We start from the raw sequence: 18,952 nt of genomic DNA, 5'->3' as shown, positions 1-18,952 counted from the left end.
TAAAAACTTCTTATCACTCCCCCCAAAAGTGCATTTCTTGCTGTCTTTTTTTTTTTTTTTTAGACTGTATAGGAGTAAGGCACTGCTTAGTCCTGTCCTACTTATTGTTTTAAATGGGCTGTTATAAATTCTGTAAAGAGCCTATGGGGAGTATAGGTCATTGTTTTCAACCAATCATGGCATTGTGTTGGTAGACTACTCATGTTTGGGTGGAGCAACAGAACAGTGCTCTAGTTTTTCTACCTATTACATGGATATAGAAAGTACTCATTTCCATGTCTCAGCATGAAATGTAAGTGAAGGTTTAGCCTGAAATCACATTAGCATCCAGGCTCATTTCTTCATGCATGGGTGCAGCCATTCTTAGACAAAACCTTATGTAAGCTTTACACTATTCATTAAATAATGTAAATGTTCTGTTCCCAGTTGAACAGTTTTCTGGATAGAGCGTAAACTTTTTTAGTCTGCTTAAACACAACAGTCAGTCAAGCGAAGTCTGGCCGTGATAAAAGTCAACAAATTCTGTTTGTTATCTGCTGTCATAAACAATGTATGTAGAGTTGGTATTGCTTTATGAATAAGTTAGTCTAGTTCTTTGTAACCAGCATCACTAAAATATTTCATACAGTTCTACTTCTTTTTACTTTTATTATGTCTATGATTTATTTCTAAAGTAAAGAGAAAAGTGTTCAACATTTTGTAGCTCACAATAACAAGGGAATTTTAATGGTGAAGTGGGTGTCAGAGAGAAGCTTTGTAACCTCCTCTGTGGTGACTGGGTCAAAAGAGGAGAGTGACAAGTGTGAGGGTGGGTCTGGAACATGACTAGGGGAAAGTGGCTGCACAGTGGCGATCTGATCCCGAATTGTATCTATTTTGTTTTTGAAATGAGTGGCAATGTCCTGGGCAGTCAGCGAGTTATTAGGTGGTGGCGGTGGGGGACATAGTAGAGAGTTAAAAGTGGAAAAGAGTTGACGAGGTTTGGATGAGAGTGTGTTAATGAGAGTAACAAAATAAGTCTGTTTGGCAGCACGGAGGAAGGAATTATATTTTAGGAGGGCAGCTTTATACAAGGTGAAATCTTGCAGAGATCTAGTTTTTCGCCACAGTCGTTCAAGAGCGCGACTATGTCTTTTTAGATGTCTGGTTTCTTTTGTTTGCCACGGTTGTAGTGGACGTGGTCTAAGTCTGCGTGTAGTGAGGGGAGCCAAATTGTCTAGGGAGGATGAAAGTGAGCTGTTGAAGACAGAAATAGCCAGGTCAGGGCAGGACAGGGGTGAGATTTTGTCATAGAGGTAGTCAGTAGCAGAGTAGAGAAGAGAAGGGTCGAGGTGGCGAAGGTTTCTCCGGGTGACAGTGTGACGTGTAGGGGGAGTCAGTGTTGGGGACAGGGTGAGGGTGAAACTGATAAGGTTGTGGTCTGAGAGGGGGAAAGGGGTGTTGGAGAGGTTGCAAGTAGTGCATAGGTGGGAGAAAACAAGATCTAGTATGTTACCATCAGAGTGAGTAGGAGTGTTTGACCATTGTGTTAGATCAAAAGAAGAGGTTAGGTTAAGAAATTGAGCAGAGGCTGGGGTGTTAATGTTAGTGGCAATGTTAAAGTCACCAAGAATGATAGTGGGTATTTCCGAGGAGAGAAAGTAGGGTAGCCAGGCAGAGAAGTCATCCAGAAAGCGAGATACTGGTCCCGGTGGCCGGTATATAACAGCAATCCTCAGTGAAGTTGGAGAGAATAGGCGAATGCAGTGGGTTTCAAAAGAGGAGAGGGATATAGAGGTGATGCTTTTGTATGCTGGAATAATGGATTATCAGTGTGCCACAGTCATCACAGATACAGTTATTTGCTAAAGTAAGAAGCCCTTTTGAACTTTCCAGTTAATTAGTTAAGGATAAAGGCAAAAGTCGCCCATAGTCAACAGAGAGGACTGATCCATGTTGTCACTAGAGTGCTCTACATACTTGTAGCCTTGACTACTGGAGATTTAAAGTATTTTCCACAACACGGGCAGGGAAGCAAAAGCTATGACGGTTTTTTTCAGGTGGGAAAAATGAAAACTGGGATGTATTTTATACTCTACATGATGGACTCTTCACTATGATAGCAGTTCGCTGACTTGGGGGGCAGTCTACAGACAAAAGCTTGTTTGCTGATGGGTACCCTTTTGGCCTGTGTTGACAGGTTTTTTTTTTTGCATCAAAAGAGTATGCATGGAAAACCGACTTTGTGGACACTTGCATGTCACAGTACAGAAGCCATCGCCATGACTTTAGATGAACAAGCTATTGGTGCTTCACTTGTAAATTCTTCAATCCATAACTTCAGGAAATGCACTTGCTTCTTGTTAATTTTCAGCCTGCCTGTAACATTTTACAAATGTATTTATAATATACTTATATACTACTATATAACCAAGACATTTTATGGTGAGGTGGGCTAAAAAGAGGCTTAAAAACCCTCCTCTGAGTCATGACAATATCTTCTGTATTCCAAAGGTTCTAAATGCCTTACTTTGGTTTAGTGGTTCCTTTTAGTCCACCTCACCTTACTCTGGTTATACTTGTTGGTCTTGTTGATCCCAAAGCCTTTCCCAAAGAAGCCATGATTTCCATGTTCTGCACTAATGGTGGCCAACAAGCCTGAAACAGCAATATTCAATGTGGAATTAATGGCTCGATAATATAAATAGTAGGATGAACATTTTAGGCCCATTCACAGCTTGGCATGCATTAAGAATTGTCTTGTTGAGGCAAGTTGAGTTAAGGCAGAGTTTTTATTTTTAATGGGCTCTCAATGCATAAACGAAATTTACCTGCACCATTTTTGACAAAACAATAAAATAATGTGCATTGGAGTGCTATTCAGGATGCATGGCACTGCAACACACTTTTACCCAAGTGGTAACAAGCTTTACCGTTGCGCACAAGTCTGAATCAAGCCCTAGCATATTAGATGCTTAAACACCTGTTACTTCACATTGAGGGAATTCCTTTAACAGCTTTCAGCCATTTTAAATAATGAATAGTAAAGTTTATGTGAAATATTGGAGAGCCCAGAGTGATGGGGAACATGGGGAAAACCCACAGATCAGAACCTTCTATGCAGAAATGAACCTTTCAAAGTGAACTTGTACTGAGCTAAATCTGTAGGCTGCCATTGCTGTCCTTCTGAAAATGCTAGTTGCCTGGCTTGGTTCACCACTTTCTATGTGCATTTTCGTGCAAGTCAAGACTTTTAGGTATTAAAGTAGCTGGATCAGCATGGCAACCAAGCAACTATCATTTTCAGAAAGAGATCTCTGCTCTCGCAACCTACTTGTTTTTCTAAATAGTTCCAAATTTTCTCTGAAAAAATGATCTAGAGGGGGATTGCTTCTTGGGCATTGTATCTAAGACGATAATTGCATTTTTGTAGGTTTTTAATGCACAGGAATGAAGTGGAGGGATTCTGTTCTGATATCAAGAGTATACACACTTTCTGTATGTGGAAGATAAATGCTCCCTGTGGTCAGCAGTGACAGGTCACTTACTGACCATTAGGTAACAGAGGGAACATAAACTTTCTGTGCATTATGGGCCGTCTTCGATTTAAAAACTCGAGAAGTTAAAAGTTTTGTACAGCAGGAAGAGTTATCCAGAATACATATTTTATTGTCTGAAACTGTTTGTTCATAACAGCAGATTGGGCAATATTTTCCTGTGCTGTTGACTGCAGGTGGTTACTAGAATTTCAAAAATGTACTGTAAGAGCAGCTAGAGAATAATAGATTCACAACAATTGCCTTTCTAAAAACAGAAGCAGAGAAATAATGACAGTGTTGCTTATAGCAGCCATTTAGATGCCTGCCTTTTATTTTTTGTCCTTTAGTACAGCTGGGCTTTGGTTACAAAGCACTACATCATCCATCACAGAAGGATTTTAAATAGAGTCATCTGTGTTTACATCTGCTTTAAAGTGTATTTAGAGAAAAAAATTTATATATTGCAGCTTATTGCTCTTTAGATGTAGTGGCTGCATTCATTTTATAGGCTTTTTCCTTCTATATCCACCTAGTGACAACATTTCTTTTTTAGGGTTACCACCCTCACTCGTCACACTGTGTAAATATGTAACCACGCAAAACATTTGTTTGGTTTCGGATCAGCTCAGATTTTTACTTAAGTTTTTCGGATTTCGGATCCGAAATTTGATTCAGTTTGTTATTCGGATTTCAGATCCGTCCACATTTTTGAAGTTACATTACAAGTTAATGTAACCCCAAACAGGCAAAAAAATCTCCCCATCTGACTGGCCAGAGAACAGTCACTAGTCTGATTTAGTTTTGTTTTGAATGAAATTCAGATGGATCAGAATCTTCATTAAAGGAGCATTTGGATTAGTTTGCATTCAGACTCATTCAAATTCAGGAAGTTTGGAATGAAACAAAATATACATGTCTGAAACTGTGTCTGTAAAGAAAGAGTCCCAGAGGCGGATGCATGATGGGACTTAGTAGTTTCATCATAGCTGGAGGACCGGAGATTGCCTACTCTTGCCCTAGACCAAGAGTGGAGAAAACTTCTCCATCTACTCTTTTCCATAACATGGAGGTGGGGGGTGTTTTATAGTCCCTAAAGATAGCTGAAATGTATGTAAATATTACACTGTATATTAAAAGAAGACTATACAATTACTTTAAAACAGTGCAGGCTAGGATTCACATCTGCATGCATGACTCCTACAAACATATTATTGGAGTTTGACCAATTATAGTTGTGGGTGATTCATCATATTTTTCATCAAGTGGAACCACAGCAAGTGACATTGATCCCTTTGCTCAAAATTTCTGAGAAATATATTCGAATGATTGGGGTTGATAGGATTTTTTTTGGGGGGGAAAGTAAAAATAATCCCTGAATATGCCTGTCTGCTTTTCTGCATCACTTTAATTCTCTATGCTCTTATGAAGTTCATGTTAGAATTAGCTGTGATCCATTAGTGTGCCATATATTTTCTCTGCAGCTATTATGTGTTCTGTGAAACCTGATGGGATTCCGCAGCTGTGTCGGACGGATGAGATAGGGGAACTCTGTGTGTGCGCTCTCGCTACGGGTACATCCTATTACGGTTTATCCGGTATGACCAAGAACACGTTCGAGGTGAGTGACACAAGTTGTCGCAATTGTTTATAGTAAAACTAAAGTTAGCTGCTAATTTTATCGCCTAAGAGCAAGAAGTAAAATGGCACACAACAACTGAGAAAAAAAAAATCCACTTTAAACTAATGAAAGCTAAAATCTGATTGGCTGATCCTAGTGACTCTGCACCACAACTCCTTGCATACGCTATAGGTTCCCTTTAATCTAACCATTGACACGACATGATGGTCATCTGATCTGACTAACAGTCCTTCTGAAAAAGCCCTGCTTTGCTTGTCTAGGGGAACAGCTGTCTGCCAAGGCTGCTCATCACATCCCAATCCCCTCTATCAATAGTGGGGCAATCCTGGTGGCAAAACTCTTGTTGCTGGATTTTAAAGTCATTAGGAAGATTCCTCTGAACCGTGTTCATATTCAGACCTGCCCTACAAGTTCTGATGCGATTTCTGATGCAGAGAACTGAGATTGCACAGCACAAGATGCACAAAGTACATTCTTACTACCCTCCTGCTGATCATGTTAGATGTAATTGTACAATACTCTTCTGAAATTATGGATGATCTTGGCAGACTATATGCAGCTAAACTCCAGTACCACCGCCTGGATGCTTATAGTTTTGTCCCTGATCGTTCACCTCTTCAGATTACTTATCACAGATTTTTTCATGCAAACATTCTTTCACACTGCTATAGGAATTGGTGGTGTGTTGCTCTCAGCATGTTAAATAGTGAAGGTCGTATCATCTCCATTCAGCAGCAGACTACTGTCAGCCTGCTGAGCGCTTACCATTAAAAGCGTTTGTCTGGAGTGAATTTTAATAATTGAAGAGAATGTTCTAGCAGTGCACTTCAAGACAAAACCTGTAAGGATTTGCAAGCTGTGAGCTGTATTTTAATGTTAATGTTCTCCTGGAATTTATCACAATCTAGCAGGAATTCTAATTCCTCAAACAAAAACAAAATCATTCAATAACTAACCTAAATATTATTTCGGGAAATCACTGTAAATCCTACATAAATATTACATTATAGCAAGTAGTGCTACCAAACGTAAAATACATATACACTAAGGCTGGGTTCACACCTAGGCGTAGTGAATATGTGCGTTTTTACCGCGATTTGCGGTAAAAAACGCGCGACAAACGTGCGTTTCCAAGGGCTACTTGGCTGTATCCCAATGGAAACGCGAGACCAAAACGCCCCAAAGAAGTACATGTACTTCTTTGGCCGTAGGCCATTTTGTAGCGCGTTCAGACGGGCTGAAATACGGAAAGGTGTGAACTATACCCATAGGAAACAATGGGATTTTCAAGTTGGTACGTTTTGTAGAGCGTTCATAGAGCATTGAACGCGCGACAAAACGTAAAGGTGTGAACAGGGCCCAAGCCCAATCACTAAAATCTCATATAAGCTTTTACATGTTAATGTGGTTTTGAAAGTTCTTTTTAATTATTTTAAGCCTTCAGCTTTTGTTACAAAAGAAAAAAACTGGTGATCCTCCCATAAAAGTACTTTTGAGACAAGTCCTGTTATGGGGTAACAATGCTCTGTCCCGGTTTCCCAGTTGTGCTTACTTGCCGTCACCCTGTCACATGTGCTTCTGATGTAGACAAAAAGCAGTCGTTGTGACACACAATGTGCAAGCATGCGTCACAGCTATCACCGTCGGGAAGCCTACCCCGAGCAAACATGGGCAGCTACTGAAGGAGCTTTTGCACCTTGACAGGAAGTTTCTGCAACAGGGTGGTGGAGATCAGTAGCACTGGGATGCAATAAAGGATTAAAATTGGTGAAAAGAGTATTTTATTTTTAAAAACAAATATCATGGCAATTATTTATGATGCACATTGCTTTAGCAAACTAAGTCTCATCCAGTTTGGGTTTAGATCTACCTAAACACTTATTTTATGTACCTTCTAGAGCTTTAGAAAGCTTTGCTTATCTTATTTGTGATGTATAGAGGAGGGTCAGCTTGTAATAAATCGTGAAAATTCCAGCTGGCATACATAAGGACAGTTAGTAAGATACTCATATTTCTCACATATTCTACAGTTTGTGTAAATATAGAACATATTATTCAATGCCAGGTTGAAATTAATTTCTGCATGTTGATATTTTTTTAAGTGCATTTCTTTTAAATGTAGGTGTAAGTTGTAGGACGCAGCTGCTTACCTTTTTGCTATTTTGTAAGATAAAAAAAATTAAGAAAACCGTTGATTGTTTTCAGTGACTCTGAGACTTACAAACTTGAACTTCCATTGTGAGCAGTAAAGTACAACCATCGTGTAGCACTGCAAAACAGGAAGCAGAGCCTGAGTATATAATGAGCATTTATGGCTATGCCCCATGCACAAAAAAGCTATACTTTGCAAGTTTTTTTTCCAACTTTAACTGCTAAATATTCTTTATCATATTGAGCTGATCCCTTTTACCTGCATATCCGGAAGACAATTAAAAATAATATAATTGCTGATATGTTTTTTGCTTGTTTATTTGTTATAAAGTCAGTACTTTTCACATCGTTAGCATTACTACTCTTTAGCTGTGCTAAGGGAAGCCTGCTTACAGAACTTAATGACTCACCCTTTGTTATGTATTAGACATTTTATTTGTAAAACAAAGATTGTATATACAATAGATAGTGAAAAGAGATATAAAACAAAAGCATAGACATGTATACTCTTAAAGTGTATATAAACCCCAACAATGATCTTCTCATAATTGCTCACGTTTAGTGTATTAACGTTCTTCTGGAACATGTCACAGTCTAACAGGAATGCTAATAACCTAAATAACCTACTAACCTAAATTTTATTTTGTTAAATCACAGTAATTGCTACATAAATATTACATTATAGCAATAAGTGCTACCAAACTTAAATGACATATAAATCCAATTGCTAAAATCTCATATAAGCTTTTATATGTTAATGTACTTTCAGAAGTTATTTTCAATCATTTTAAGTCTTCAGCTTTTGTTAAAGTTATACCTAGTGATCCTGTCATAAATATCCATGCTGAGACACGTCCTGTTATATTTAAAACAAACATTGTGTATATATATAATAGATAATAATCAAAATCTAATCTAAGTGCGAGCTACAAAGCACTACTGACCGTGGTGATCAAGGTGACTAACAATAATATAATGTGCCGAGCTTAAATTAAATATGCATCCAAACATAAACAACAATGTGCCAAAGTCCCATAGGAGTGAAAATTCAAAAGTGATTACAAAAATTTAGATCCATAAAAAACAAATGGAATGGTGATAGTGGTGCATTAACATACAATGTACCACCCAAGCCTTGATATAGTTAATGCTTATTAGAACAGACAGTGGCCACATATAGTTTACAACTGATGAGAAATACAGAGGCTGACATTGCTTTGTTTTTCTCAGAAAATACTTTGTCATTAGCTTGGAACAAGCATGCAGCTGATAAGAGATGAGTCATTCATTTCTATGTGTACAATGCAGCTTGAGTCTGTGAAGCATTTTATACAGGCAGTTAACGGCATGCTGCTGAGAAGTCTCTGAAGGCCACATGAAAAGGGCCTTAGAGGGACTTAGAGCTCTACCTGCTGTCTAAATAAAAATACAAAATAGTAATATGGTGCCATATTTACCTGAAAAAATCCCCCATATTTTATTAATGTTTTTTGTTTTATTTTTTGGCCATAATACATATAGAGAACATATGTACAAAACCCTACTACAAATTTCCTTTAATAGCAAAACTAGGACAGCAATATGCAAATCCAAATTGATGGTAAGCACGTATTATAACAGGCTGTTTTGAATATGAATATATTTACATTGGAAATATACATTTTTACATAAGCCTGAGTGATTGAGCCGGTATAAAAAAACTTGAATGTCATCGGAATTATCTTTCTTTGCTTTTTTTCTTGTTTTGTAGGTTTTTCCAGTGACCAGTTCAGGTGCGCCAATTAGTGAATATGCATTTATCAGGACCGGTCTTCTTGGATTTATAGGACCAGCTGGGCTGGTCTTCATTGTTGGGAAAATGGACGGTCTGATGGTTGTGAGCGGGCGGAGGCACAATGCTGATGACATAGTGGCAACGGCTTTGGCAGTAGAGCCAATGAAATTTGTCTACAGAGGAAGGTGAGTAGATAATAGCTGGCTCTCAGGTTGAGTTTAGAAACCTTAAATTTAGTCATGAGAGCACATAGATGGAAGTAAAATAAATAGTGTGAACAATAATGCATGAGAATAATAATCTTAGTACTTAGATGTGATGCATGAATTGTTTTAATAAAATATGTTGAGCTAATGTTTGCCCAGGGCCAGTTTTTTCTATGCTTTGAACGAGTTGGGAAGAGATGGAACCCCTTGTTCTCCTCTATTTTATTTGCCAGACTTCTAGCGTTGGTGTACATACATTTAATTCCTCTCTTTTTGTGGGACAAAAGTTTACTACCTTGTTGTTCCCCACTATTTTTATTGTTATTATTCTGCCTTGATTTCGGTCGTCCGTTGTTAGTTATACTTACATGTGCCAACGGATTTCCTATATTGACTGGAGTGAGCCCACTATTATTAACTCCTTTTTTACTACTTTCTGTGTTATTTTTATCTATGATTAAATTATCAACGTTTAGTTTAAGTAATTTTATTTTTATACCCTCCCCCCCACTTTCTAGTTTAAAAGCTCCTCCAGTCTTTCTACCATTTTCCCTCCCAGGAATGCTGCACCTTTCCCATTAAGATGCAGCCCGTCTCGGCTGAAGAGCCGATAGCCGACTGCGAAGTCAGCCCAGTTCTCCAGGAAACCAGTTCTCCAGTTGAGGATAAATCCTCCAATGGAAAAACCTGTTCAGTGACAACTGTCTAAGAGGGGGATTGCCACTTATTTACTTTTTTTTTATATCCAAGACAGAGATCTTTATTATTCCCGAATTTAAAAGGTATAATTTTTTTATAGTGTCTATTAAAAGTATTCACTCCCTTGTAAGTTTTTATTTTTTTATTTTGTGTTGCCAATAAATCATTGTCGATTTTATTTATTAAATTGGCACTTCTTAGATGTGGTGGCTGCACTAATTTTTTCAGGTCTTTTTCCCTTTATTTTTCCCTTGTAATCCTACAAATAACACTTCCTGTCCCTGAGTGAGAGCTATGGCAGATACTGTTTTTCATCTCCGCTACATGGCGAAAGGGGAGATTAGTAGCTTACAGAAGAAAGATAAGATTGTTTAATGCTTCCAATTCATCGCTCAGAAAGTGATAGGGACACTGAATTTCTGGCAAGATTAACAGGTATTTTCTGTTCTTGCTGAAAATGTTGTTTTTAGCCTGACAAATTAAAGCAAATGAAGGTGCTGCATCTAAGGACTGATAGGCTGCAATAGAAAATGTTTGTTGAGTTTAGTAATCCTTTAACATACATGAAGTGCCTCTAGGAGCTCTTTATGTTGGGAGCTTGGATCAGAAGACCTGACACTTTCAACAATGCTAATCATATATACATAGGTGCCGTTTTCAACTTAGAATAGTTTTGCTTTAGCGTATCATTGAAACTAGGGATGCACCAATACCGGCTTTACAGTATCGAGTACGAGTACTGATATTTTGCTTTCGGTACTCGCTAGTACCGATACTGGTGCTTCCGCTGGCATGGAGGCGGGTAATGACATGCCACCCAGCTTCCTGATTGTCGGGGAAGCTGGCTCCATGTTTGGTCTGGCAATTGGCTTCCCTGCCAATTAGGAAGCCGGGTTTGCGAGTAGTGAACCGCCTCCTGGCTTCCTGATTAGCCAGGAAGCGGGCCCCATGCTGATTGACTGGAAAGACAGCTTCCCAGCCAATCAGGAAGCCAGGAGGCTGTTTATTACTGACCGCCCGGCTTCCTGATTGCCCTAGAAGCCAGTTCCATATTCACCTGCTGCACTGTCAGTCAGAGGAAATCTTCCTCTGACTGGAAGTTCCGGTATTGGGGAAGGTATCGGAGCATTTGGGCGCGCACGAGTACGAGCCCAAATACTCGGTATCGGCACTGATACTAGTATTGGTGCATCTCTAAAACATTGAAGAAAACTGATGGGCATACTTTTCCTTTCCTAGCTAGTTCCAGAGTTATATACTAATACTAGATCTCCTCTCCTCCAGGCATTGAACTCCAGTTAACCATGTGTATGTTAATTTATAGGAACAATCAGTGCTGTCTTCAGAGGCGAGGCTTCATAGGGTATTTAATAATGCTCTGTATCTTTTTTTTCTGTTGACACAAACATGACATAAACTGAATTGCGGCTTTTGTGAGTGAGTAATGATAACATTTCATGAGCAGTGCTGACAGCTCACATGGCTGCAGGCTCAACCAGGCCGATAATTATCAGAGAAAACTCATGCGAGCCAGTGTCTGTCATGTTCCTGCTATGTGCTATGACCATTAAATGTCTGAAACCTCACGTGCAGAAGTGCTTTGATATACTCCATCTTTTGCTGCAACAAAATGTTTTGTCATAAGGCACTTGGCAATAAGGAATATACATTTATTTGAACATATGGCTCCTAAAGTGTGATCTGATTTGCATGATAGTCATAGTAATACATTTAGTTGTTTTTTAACCAACACAAAAATTTTACATTTTATATTGCTGTATATTTACTGAATAAATATGTGGCCACTTAGTCACTGATGTAAGAATTTGACATTTTCTGATGATGACATTTTGAATAACACAAAAAGTACACAGTTAACTTGATAGTCACAACCAAATTCTGTTGAGGTGCACTATGGCCTTATCAAATGATATACCCGAGGTCCTCAGGAGAAGCATTCTTCTTAAGACCAGATGTGGTTTCAGAATTATTTTATTTTTAAAACTTAGGCCTCTGTCAGTCCACAGCTTGACATGTAGTTTAAAAACCTATCAGTTCCTATCCTACAAAGATCAGTCCAAGGAAATGCCATATAATTCAAATTGACAAGGGACCCTGAGGTGACAGAGTCTGGACTCCTCTTCATTAGTGGACAATACCCCTTTTTATAAGAAAAACAATGAAGGTGTTCATGGGAATTAAAGATGAAGGAATGTGCCCTCCCAAAAACAATGCTTCATATTTTGGATTTGCTGGATGTGCCACAATACTACTCATTTTCCAGTATCAAAGAAAATAAGCTTGAACTTTTTGTTAAGAGACAAAATACTACATACCAACACCAAAAGCTCATAGCAACTGTTAAGCATGCTGTTAAGACTATATTGGTGTTATCCTTCTTTACCACACTATGTTGACCATACACACAGTTAATTTCCTATAAACTTCAACTGCTTTTGACCAGCTTTCAAATGCAAAAACCAATAAACAGGTCAAGGCCAGTCAAAATATATAAACTGTTGGAAAGTTATGTGGATCTGATTGTACAATTAAAAGCCAACTAAAAGTGGTTAAAGCTGCTAAATCCGGGCCTGACGGGTTCACGCTCGTATACTACCGCCAATTTGAGTCCCTCCTAGCCCCGCACTTCCTGAAGGCTTACAATGCCATTATTGAAGGGACCCCCATGCCACCCGACTCACTGCGAGCTCACATTACGGTAGCTACCGCCCAATTGCCCTCCTAAATGTTAACCTTAAGTTATTCGCGAAAATACTAGCCAATCGTATATTGCCGTATGCTGGACCTCTAGTTCACTTTGACCAGGTAGGCTTTGTCCCATCCCGCGAGGCTTGGGACAATACTATTCGAGTACTGAACGTGATCAACTCTGTGAGGCAACATAAATGCCCGGCGATGCTTCTATCGGTTTGTCCAGACTACTCTCAGGCACATCGGGCTGGGCCCTAACATGTGCTCTTGGATCTCCTCCCTATACTCCCTGCTCACAGCTGCAGTCAACTTAAAAGAGACACGGTCCGAGTAGTTTCCCATCTCGAATAGAACGCGACAAAGTTGCCCTTTGTCACCCCTCATTTTTGTCCTCTCGTTAGAGCCCTTTTTATGTGCGATTCGGGCAGATGAATCAGTTGTGGGTATTTCCTTACACTCTGGAACACACAAAGTGGCAGCATATGCCGACGACCTGCTCTTCTTCGTCTCCCGTCCCCACTCCTCCGTTCCAGCGCTGCTCAGGGCATTCGAAATCTACGGAAGCCTGATGAATTTCTTGATGAATCCCAACAAGTCGGAGGCACTCAACGTCTCTTTACCTGTCCTGGAACTGGCAAGGATCCAGAATGCATTCCGCTTCAGATGGGCTCCGCGACATATCTCATATCTAGGCACCCACATTACTGCAGACTTGTCACAGATATCTCCCCTTACTGTCCAACCTCAAGGGAGAGATGTCTAGGTGGCGGTAACTCACCCTGACCTGGTTTGGTAGGTGTGCTGCCCTTCGGATGACAATTCTACCACGCATTCTGTACCTGTTGCAAGCATCACCCATCACGCTTCCACCCCACTTTTTCTCGATGGTACGACGGCAGTCTCTGAGCTTTGTTGGGCAGGCAAGCACCCTCGATTGGTGTATCCCTCCCCAAGCAGTATGGGGGTGTCGGCCTTCCAGGCGTTCAGAGGTACTACAGAGCAGCTCACCTTAACCGGGTGATAGACTGGTGCTGTCACGCCACACATAAGCAATGGGTCCCCATGGAGCTCTCGGAATCGAAGGTACCCTTGAACAGCTTGCCGTGGCTCTCCTCTCGGCTCCCCCCCGAAGTGTCGTCGCACCCCACTATTTGCCCAACGGTGAAGGTCTCTAGGACGGCCCTGCAGTCCTCTGACTTATCCCCTTCTCCCTCTCCGCTAACCCCGCTGTTAGGTGACCCGGATTTCCCACCAGGCAGGGACCATGGACACATTCGCCGTCTGATACCTGCAAACAAATTCCGAATGGTAGACTTCATTACAGCCGGGAAATGGATGTCGCATGATGAGATTCAGAACCTACTATCCCCTCCATTGCCCCAATGGGGCGCATACCAAATCAGACACTATCTAAGATCAGTCCCGGGGGAGCGAGAGCTCTTGCGCCATCTTACGCCATTCAAATCTATATGCCATGCAGGCGAGCCCATTCGACATTCACTGTCGCTCTTGTACAAGCTTCTGTCGGCCCCTGCAGACTCATTCTGCCCTATGTTCCTACGAAAATGAGAGACTGAGTTAGGACCTTTACGCAGCAGCAACGCACTGTAGCCCTGTCACTGGCACACAGATCCTCCATGGCGAGTAAGTACCAGGAACAGGGTTACAAAATTTTGACACGATGGTACAGGGTACCGTCTGTCCTGCACCGCATTGACAGATCCGTCCCAGACGTGTGCTGGAGATGTGGAGTGGCCACGGGAACAATGATACACATTTTTTGGCAATGCTCGGTCATACGAATCCGTATCAGTACGATCTGTAATTAATTAACCAGCTACTAATTACCCCCATTCCAGATGACCCGGCAGTTTTTCTCCTACATATGGTTTCCCCCTCCATCAAGCGATATAGAAAGTCCATGGCGATCCATTTGATCAACACAGTGAGATCCTGCATCCCGCGGATATGGCGGCAGACTGGGCCCCCTTCGCTGCGAATGTGGTTCTCGGTGGTGGACGACATGTATCGCATGGAGGAATTGACGGCATCGCCCCGAAACACGGAGGAACAATTTCGGTCAACCTGGTTGCCATGGACTGCCTATATTTTATCCCCCGCATACTCCCGGGAATGGTTACTGTCCGGATCCCCACAGGGAGAGGCGGAGGGGACGGGGTCGGAGGATGCCCGGGGCACCCAGTCCCAACCACGGTAATCTTTCCTCTTCTTAAACCTTTGTGTCTCTCTTTCTTCTTTGACGTACCCTTTTCTACTTTCCTTGAACAGTCCTGGGGGGTTGCCACATAGGACTTTGCCCCACCTGACATTCCCATGGTGAAATGCTTAGATATTGCACATTGGACAGAATAGGTGGGGGCCAGGGGCACAGGTGCACTGCACTTCTCTTGGTTACTATCATTTGGTTTTACCTTGTATACGCTATGTTTAAAGGATGTGGTTAGCACTTGTGGCATTGTGAGGCAATACCACGGTGTTAGGTGGCCTCAAAGTCACCCAGGGTTCTCAGCCAGAGGGGCTGAGTGGCTCCAGGAAGACATTACTGGTACCAGGAGAGAACTGCCTTTTCAGTTCTTTCTGGGTTTTCTGGATCAAGGTTGGGATCCTGGAGCCAGGAGATTTCTTAGAGCTCTGGGTGGGAAGAAATCTCCATTCCTGGGTCCATGCTTTGGTGGTGACCAGCACCTGATTGTGCACCTGTTTACATCCCTCATGAAGTGTGTGCTGGGATGTGTTCAGGGCCCCACCTGTGAGTCAGGAGAGCTCCACCCCGGAGTCAGTGTGGAGGCCAGGGCAGCAGGGAGCTGCGGGTTTGTGAACCATATTGAGAGGATTGGCATGTTATTGCTGTTGTCTGGAGGAACCAGACAGTGGCCCTAAAGATTGAGGCCGGAGCAGCAGTGCTGCGAGAGAGACTTGTTAAAAGACTGGGACACCTTGAGTGTACGTGACAACTCGAGGATTGGTGAGCCCCTATCTGTTATGCTACAGCAAGCTATTTATGTTGGATTTCGTGTTATCTATTGTTTTGAAAGCAAATAAACTGCATTGTACTTGCACCTCCAGTCTTCAGTGGAGTGTCCTTGTTACACACTATATTGTTGCACGGTAACGTACATGGAGCATATGATCTCAAGACATTTGTAATTGCAACGTGCCCTGACAATGCTATGTGTCTAGAATGTTTACAGTCATGTAACGTAATTTTTCCTTGGATACCCCAATCTGAAATGTAATGCTTCTTTAATGAGCGGGTCCATGTATGTATACGAATGCCGAATATACTTGACTGGAAGCTGTTTACTTTATCCAATGTATACAATGTATGATCTCTTTTACATGGTTTAATAAACAAAGAATAAAAAAAAAAAAGCTGCTAAATCAATCATTTATCGGATCATCAAGATCTTCAAGGAGAGAGGTTCAATTGTTGTGAAGACGGCTTCAGGGCGCCCAAGAAAGTCCAGCAAGCACCTGGACCGTATCCTAAAGTTGATTCGGCTGCAGGATTGGGGCACCACCAGTGCAGAGCTTGCTTAGGAATGGCAGCAGGCAGGTGTGAGTCCATCTGCACGCATAGTGATGCAAAGACTTTTGGAGCATGGCCTGGTGTCAAGAAAGGCAGCAAAGAAGCCACTTCTCCCCAGGAAAAAGATCAGGGACAGACTGAAATTCTGCAAAAGGTACACGGATTGGACTGCTGAGGACTGGGGTGAAGTCATTTTCTCTGATGAATCCCCTTTCCGATTTGTTTGGGGCATCCGGAAAATACCTTGACCGGAGAAGAAAAGGTGAGCACTACCATCAGTCCTGTGTCATGCCAACAGTAAAGCATCCTGAGACCATTCATGTGTGGGGTTCCTTCTCAGCCAAGGGAGTGGGCTCACTTATAATTTTGGTCACCATTAGGGTCAAGAAAACTTTCAGCCATGAAGGGATCAGTGATTCTAACATTGGGCAATTAAATTCTACAGGAGAATTAGGATGTCTTCCTCAAATCTAAATCTTAAAAAATGCATGGTCTTTCAATATTACAATAATGTAAAACACAGGAATAAGTCTGCCTGTTGCGATTGTTGCCCATGAAAGAGGTTCAACTTTTTAATTAAAACGTTAAACCTTTTTAAAGACCTGACTTTGTGCACAGGGGCACAGCCATGCTGAAACAGAAAAAAGTCTTCCCCAAACTGTTGGAAGCCTACAAATTCCTAAAATTGCCTTGTATATTGTAGGATTAACTTTACTCTCCACAAAACACCTGAACTCAATAATTTGGGGAGTGTACAAATGCTTTGGCCATTTAGTGTATAAGGATGTTCTTATTTGAGTCTGAACTCCAGACGAACAACAAGCATCCAGATAAAATGCATATTCAGCAGTTGTTTTACCTTCCAAAAGATTTGTATTTTTGGGAATCCAGCCCTGAGATTCACACAGCCATGCCAGACAACAGAGTTAGCCTGGTGATGTGACTTTTCTGCAGTTATGAAGTAAAGTTTGGTAATCCCCCTGCCCCATGCCTGTGACTGAGCAGTCAAGAAACATCATTAGTCTGATAGTCATCTCTCTTCTCCACCTTGCAGCAGAAGTTAATGCTGTATACCTGATCGCCCCCTAGTGTTACCCTTCCCTCTCCCATTCTGAGTTCTACCATTCCAGAAAAGAAATACAATTTGTGTATGCTGTTTAAAGAACATCCTTTAATTGTTATTACCACTTCTAAAAGTTGAAGATCAGATTGCATTTTAGGAGCCATTCATCCAAATAATTTAAAAAGGATTCTCAAACCTTTTCTCACCAGTGTAAGGTTGGATGCAGCATCCATTCCTTACAAAGAATTACATAGAGGGAATATGTGCATTCTGTCTGGCTTTCGAAGTAATCTGGTGCAAAGAGCAGTGAGGAAGAGCGAAGTGCAGCAACCCACTGACACCGATTAGAATTCAGTTTATCGCAGTCAGATCGGTTTAGAGATTTTTTTTTTTTCCTATTTGATTGGTTATTGTGGGTAACTGCAATTTGCACATCCTTTCCTTTGCACTTATTAAAACTAGGGATATTCAGATACCAGTGTTGATACCTGTTATTTTCATGAGAACTACTAGGGTAACAGCATTTTCAGCTGTGACAGGGCCTCACACACACACACACACACACACTATATAAAACTGATCATACATTAAAACAGGGATGCTCAAATCCCAGAAGCCCCGTATGCTCTTTAAAAATGACAGCTGCCTCATAACTTTTCAGTTTTTCTGTAGTCTAGTCTTGGAGCTGGAAAAGTATCTGTACTTTACTTGTACCAAGTATGGTACTTGGTATCTGAACATCCCTAATTAAAACCAAAAGAATCAAATTGTGATACTACAAAATGGTTACAATATAGCTGGATCTCTGTCCTAAATCTTACATGGATTTTGTTTTTTGTTTGTTCAGGATAGCAGTGTTTTCTGTGAATGTCCTGCATGACGAGAGGATAGTTATTGTTGCAGAGCAGCGGCCTGACTCTACGGAGGAGGACAGCTTCCAGTGGATGAGCAGAGTTCTACAGGTGAAGTACTAGAGCTGAAAAAAAGTTTTTTTTATTCATTAAATCAAATTTAAATAATAAACTTTTATCCTATAAATTAGAACATCAGACAACAGTTTCAGACAGGTGAAGAGCAAATCCAAAGCCATTAGGATACAATAGATGTTTCTTGTGTGAAACACCAGAAATTATGTATTGTTCTTTAAAAGAGAACTATGGGGTCAGGGCTTTTCCCCATAGTTCTCCTAAGGGTCACAGGACAACACAAACTAGCGTTCTCCCGTGACCCAAAGCTCAGTATGCCGCGAGCTACAGCTTGCGGAATACTGAGATGCTGCAGCCTGGACGGATCCCGACATTGCTGTCGAGTGAGCCGTGAGTTACACTCACGGCTCTCTGCAGGGACATGATCGAGAAGTGAGCGAGCGAAGGTATGCGTTCGCTCACTTCCCGATCTATTAAGATGACCTGTGACAGTTCCATTGTCACAGGTCGGCTCAGATTATGAGGCTGAGTGAAAATAACTCGCCTCATAATTCTCCTTTAATAATTCCTTAGATGCAAAGGCACATGATACAATTTTATATATAACAGTATTATATAGGTAATGATATACACAAAGGAAAATAAACATATAGGTAAAGAAGACCTAAGCCAATAAACAACTTAAATTAACATCACAATGAAGAACGTGAAAAA

At 41.1% G+C, this 18,952-nt stretch overlaps 1 protein-coding gene across 2 annotated transcripts in view; it reads left to right on the top strand.

Annotated features, from left to right (window-relative positions):
* Positions 1 to 18,952, top strand: part of DIP2C (disco interacting protein 2 homolog C) — a 358,168-nt gene that overhangs the window by 268,050 nt on the left and 71,166 nt on the right. For both annotated transcript variants that reach the window (XM_018554178.1, XM_018554179.1), the window contains 3 exons: positions 5,000 to 5,136; positions 9,059 to 9,267; positions 18,160 to 18,274. In XM_018554178.1, coding sequence (XP_018409680.1) covers positions 5,000 to 5,136; positions 9,059 to 9,267; positions 18,160 to 18,274 — 461 coding nt within the window. The remainder of the gene's footprint in view (positions 1 to 4,999; positions 5,137 to 9,058; positions 9,268 to 18,159; positions 18,275 to 18,952) is intronic.

The sequence above is a fragment of the Nanorana parkeri genome, unplaced genomic scaffold (genome assembly GCF_000935625.1).
Source record: "Nanorana parkeri isolate BGI_ZX_2015 unplaced genomic scaffold, ASM93562v1 scaffold145, whole genome shotgun sequence".
NCBI classification, from domain to species: domain Eukaryota; kingdom Metazoa; phylum Chordata; class Amphibia; order Anura; family Dicroglossidae; genus Nanorana; species Nanorana parkeri.
Note: the sequence above shows the minus strand (reverse complement) of the source record. Positions and strands in the feature narration are given on the sequence as shown.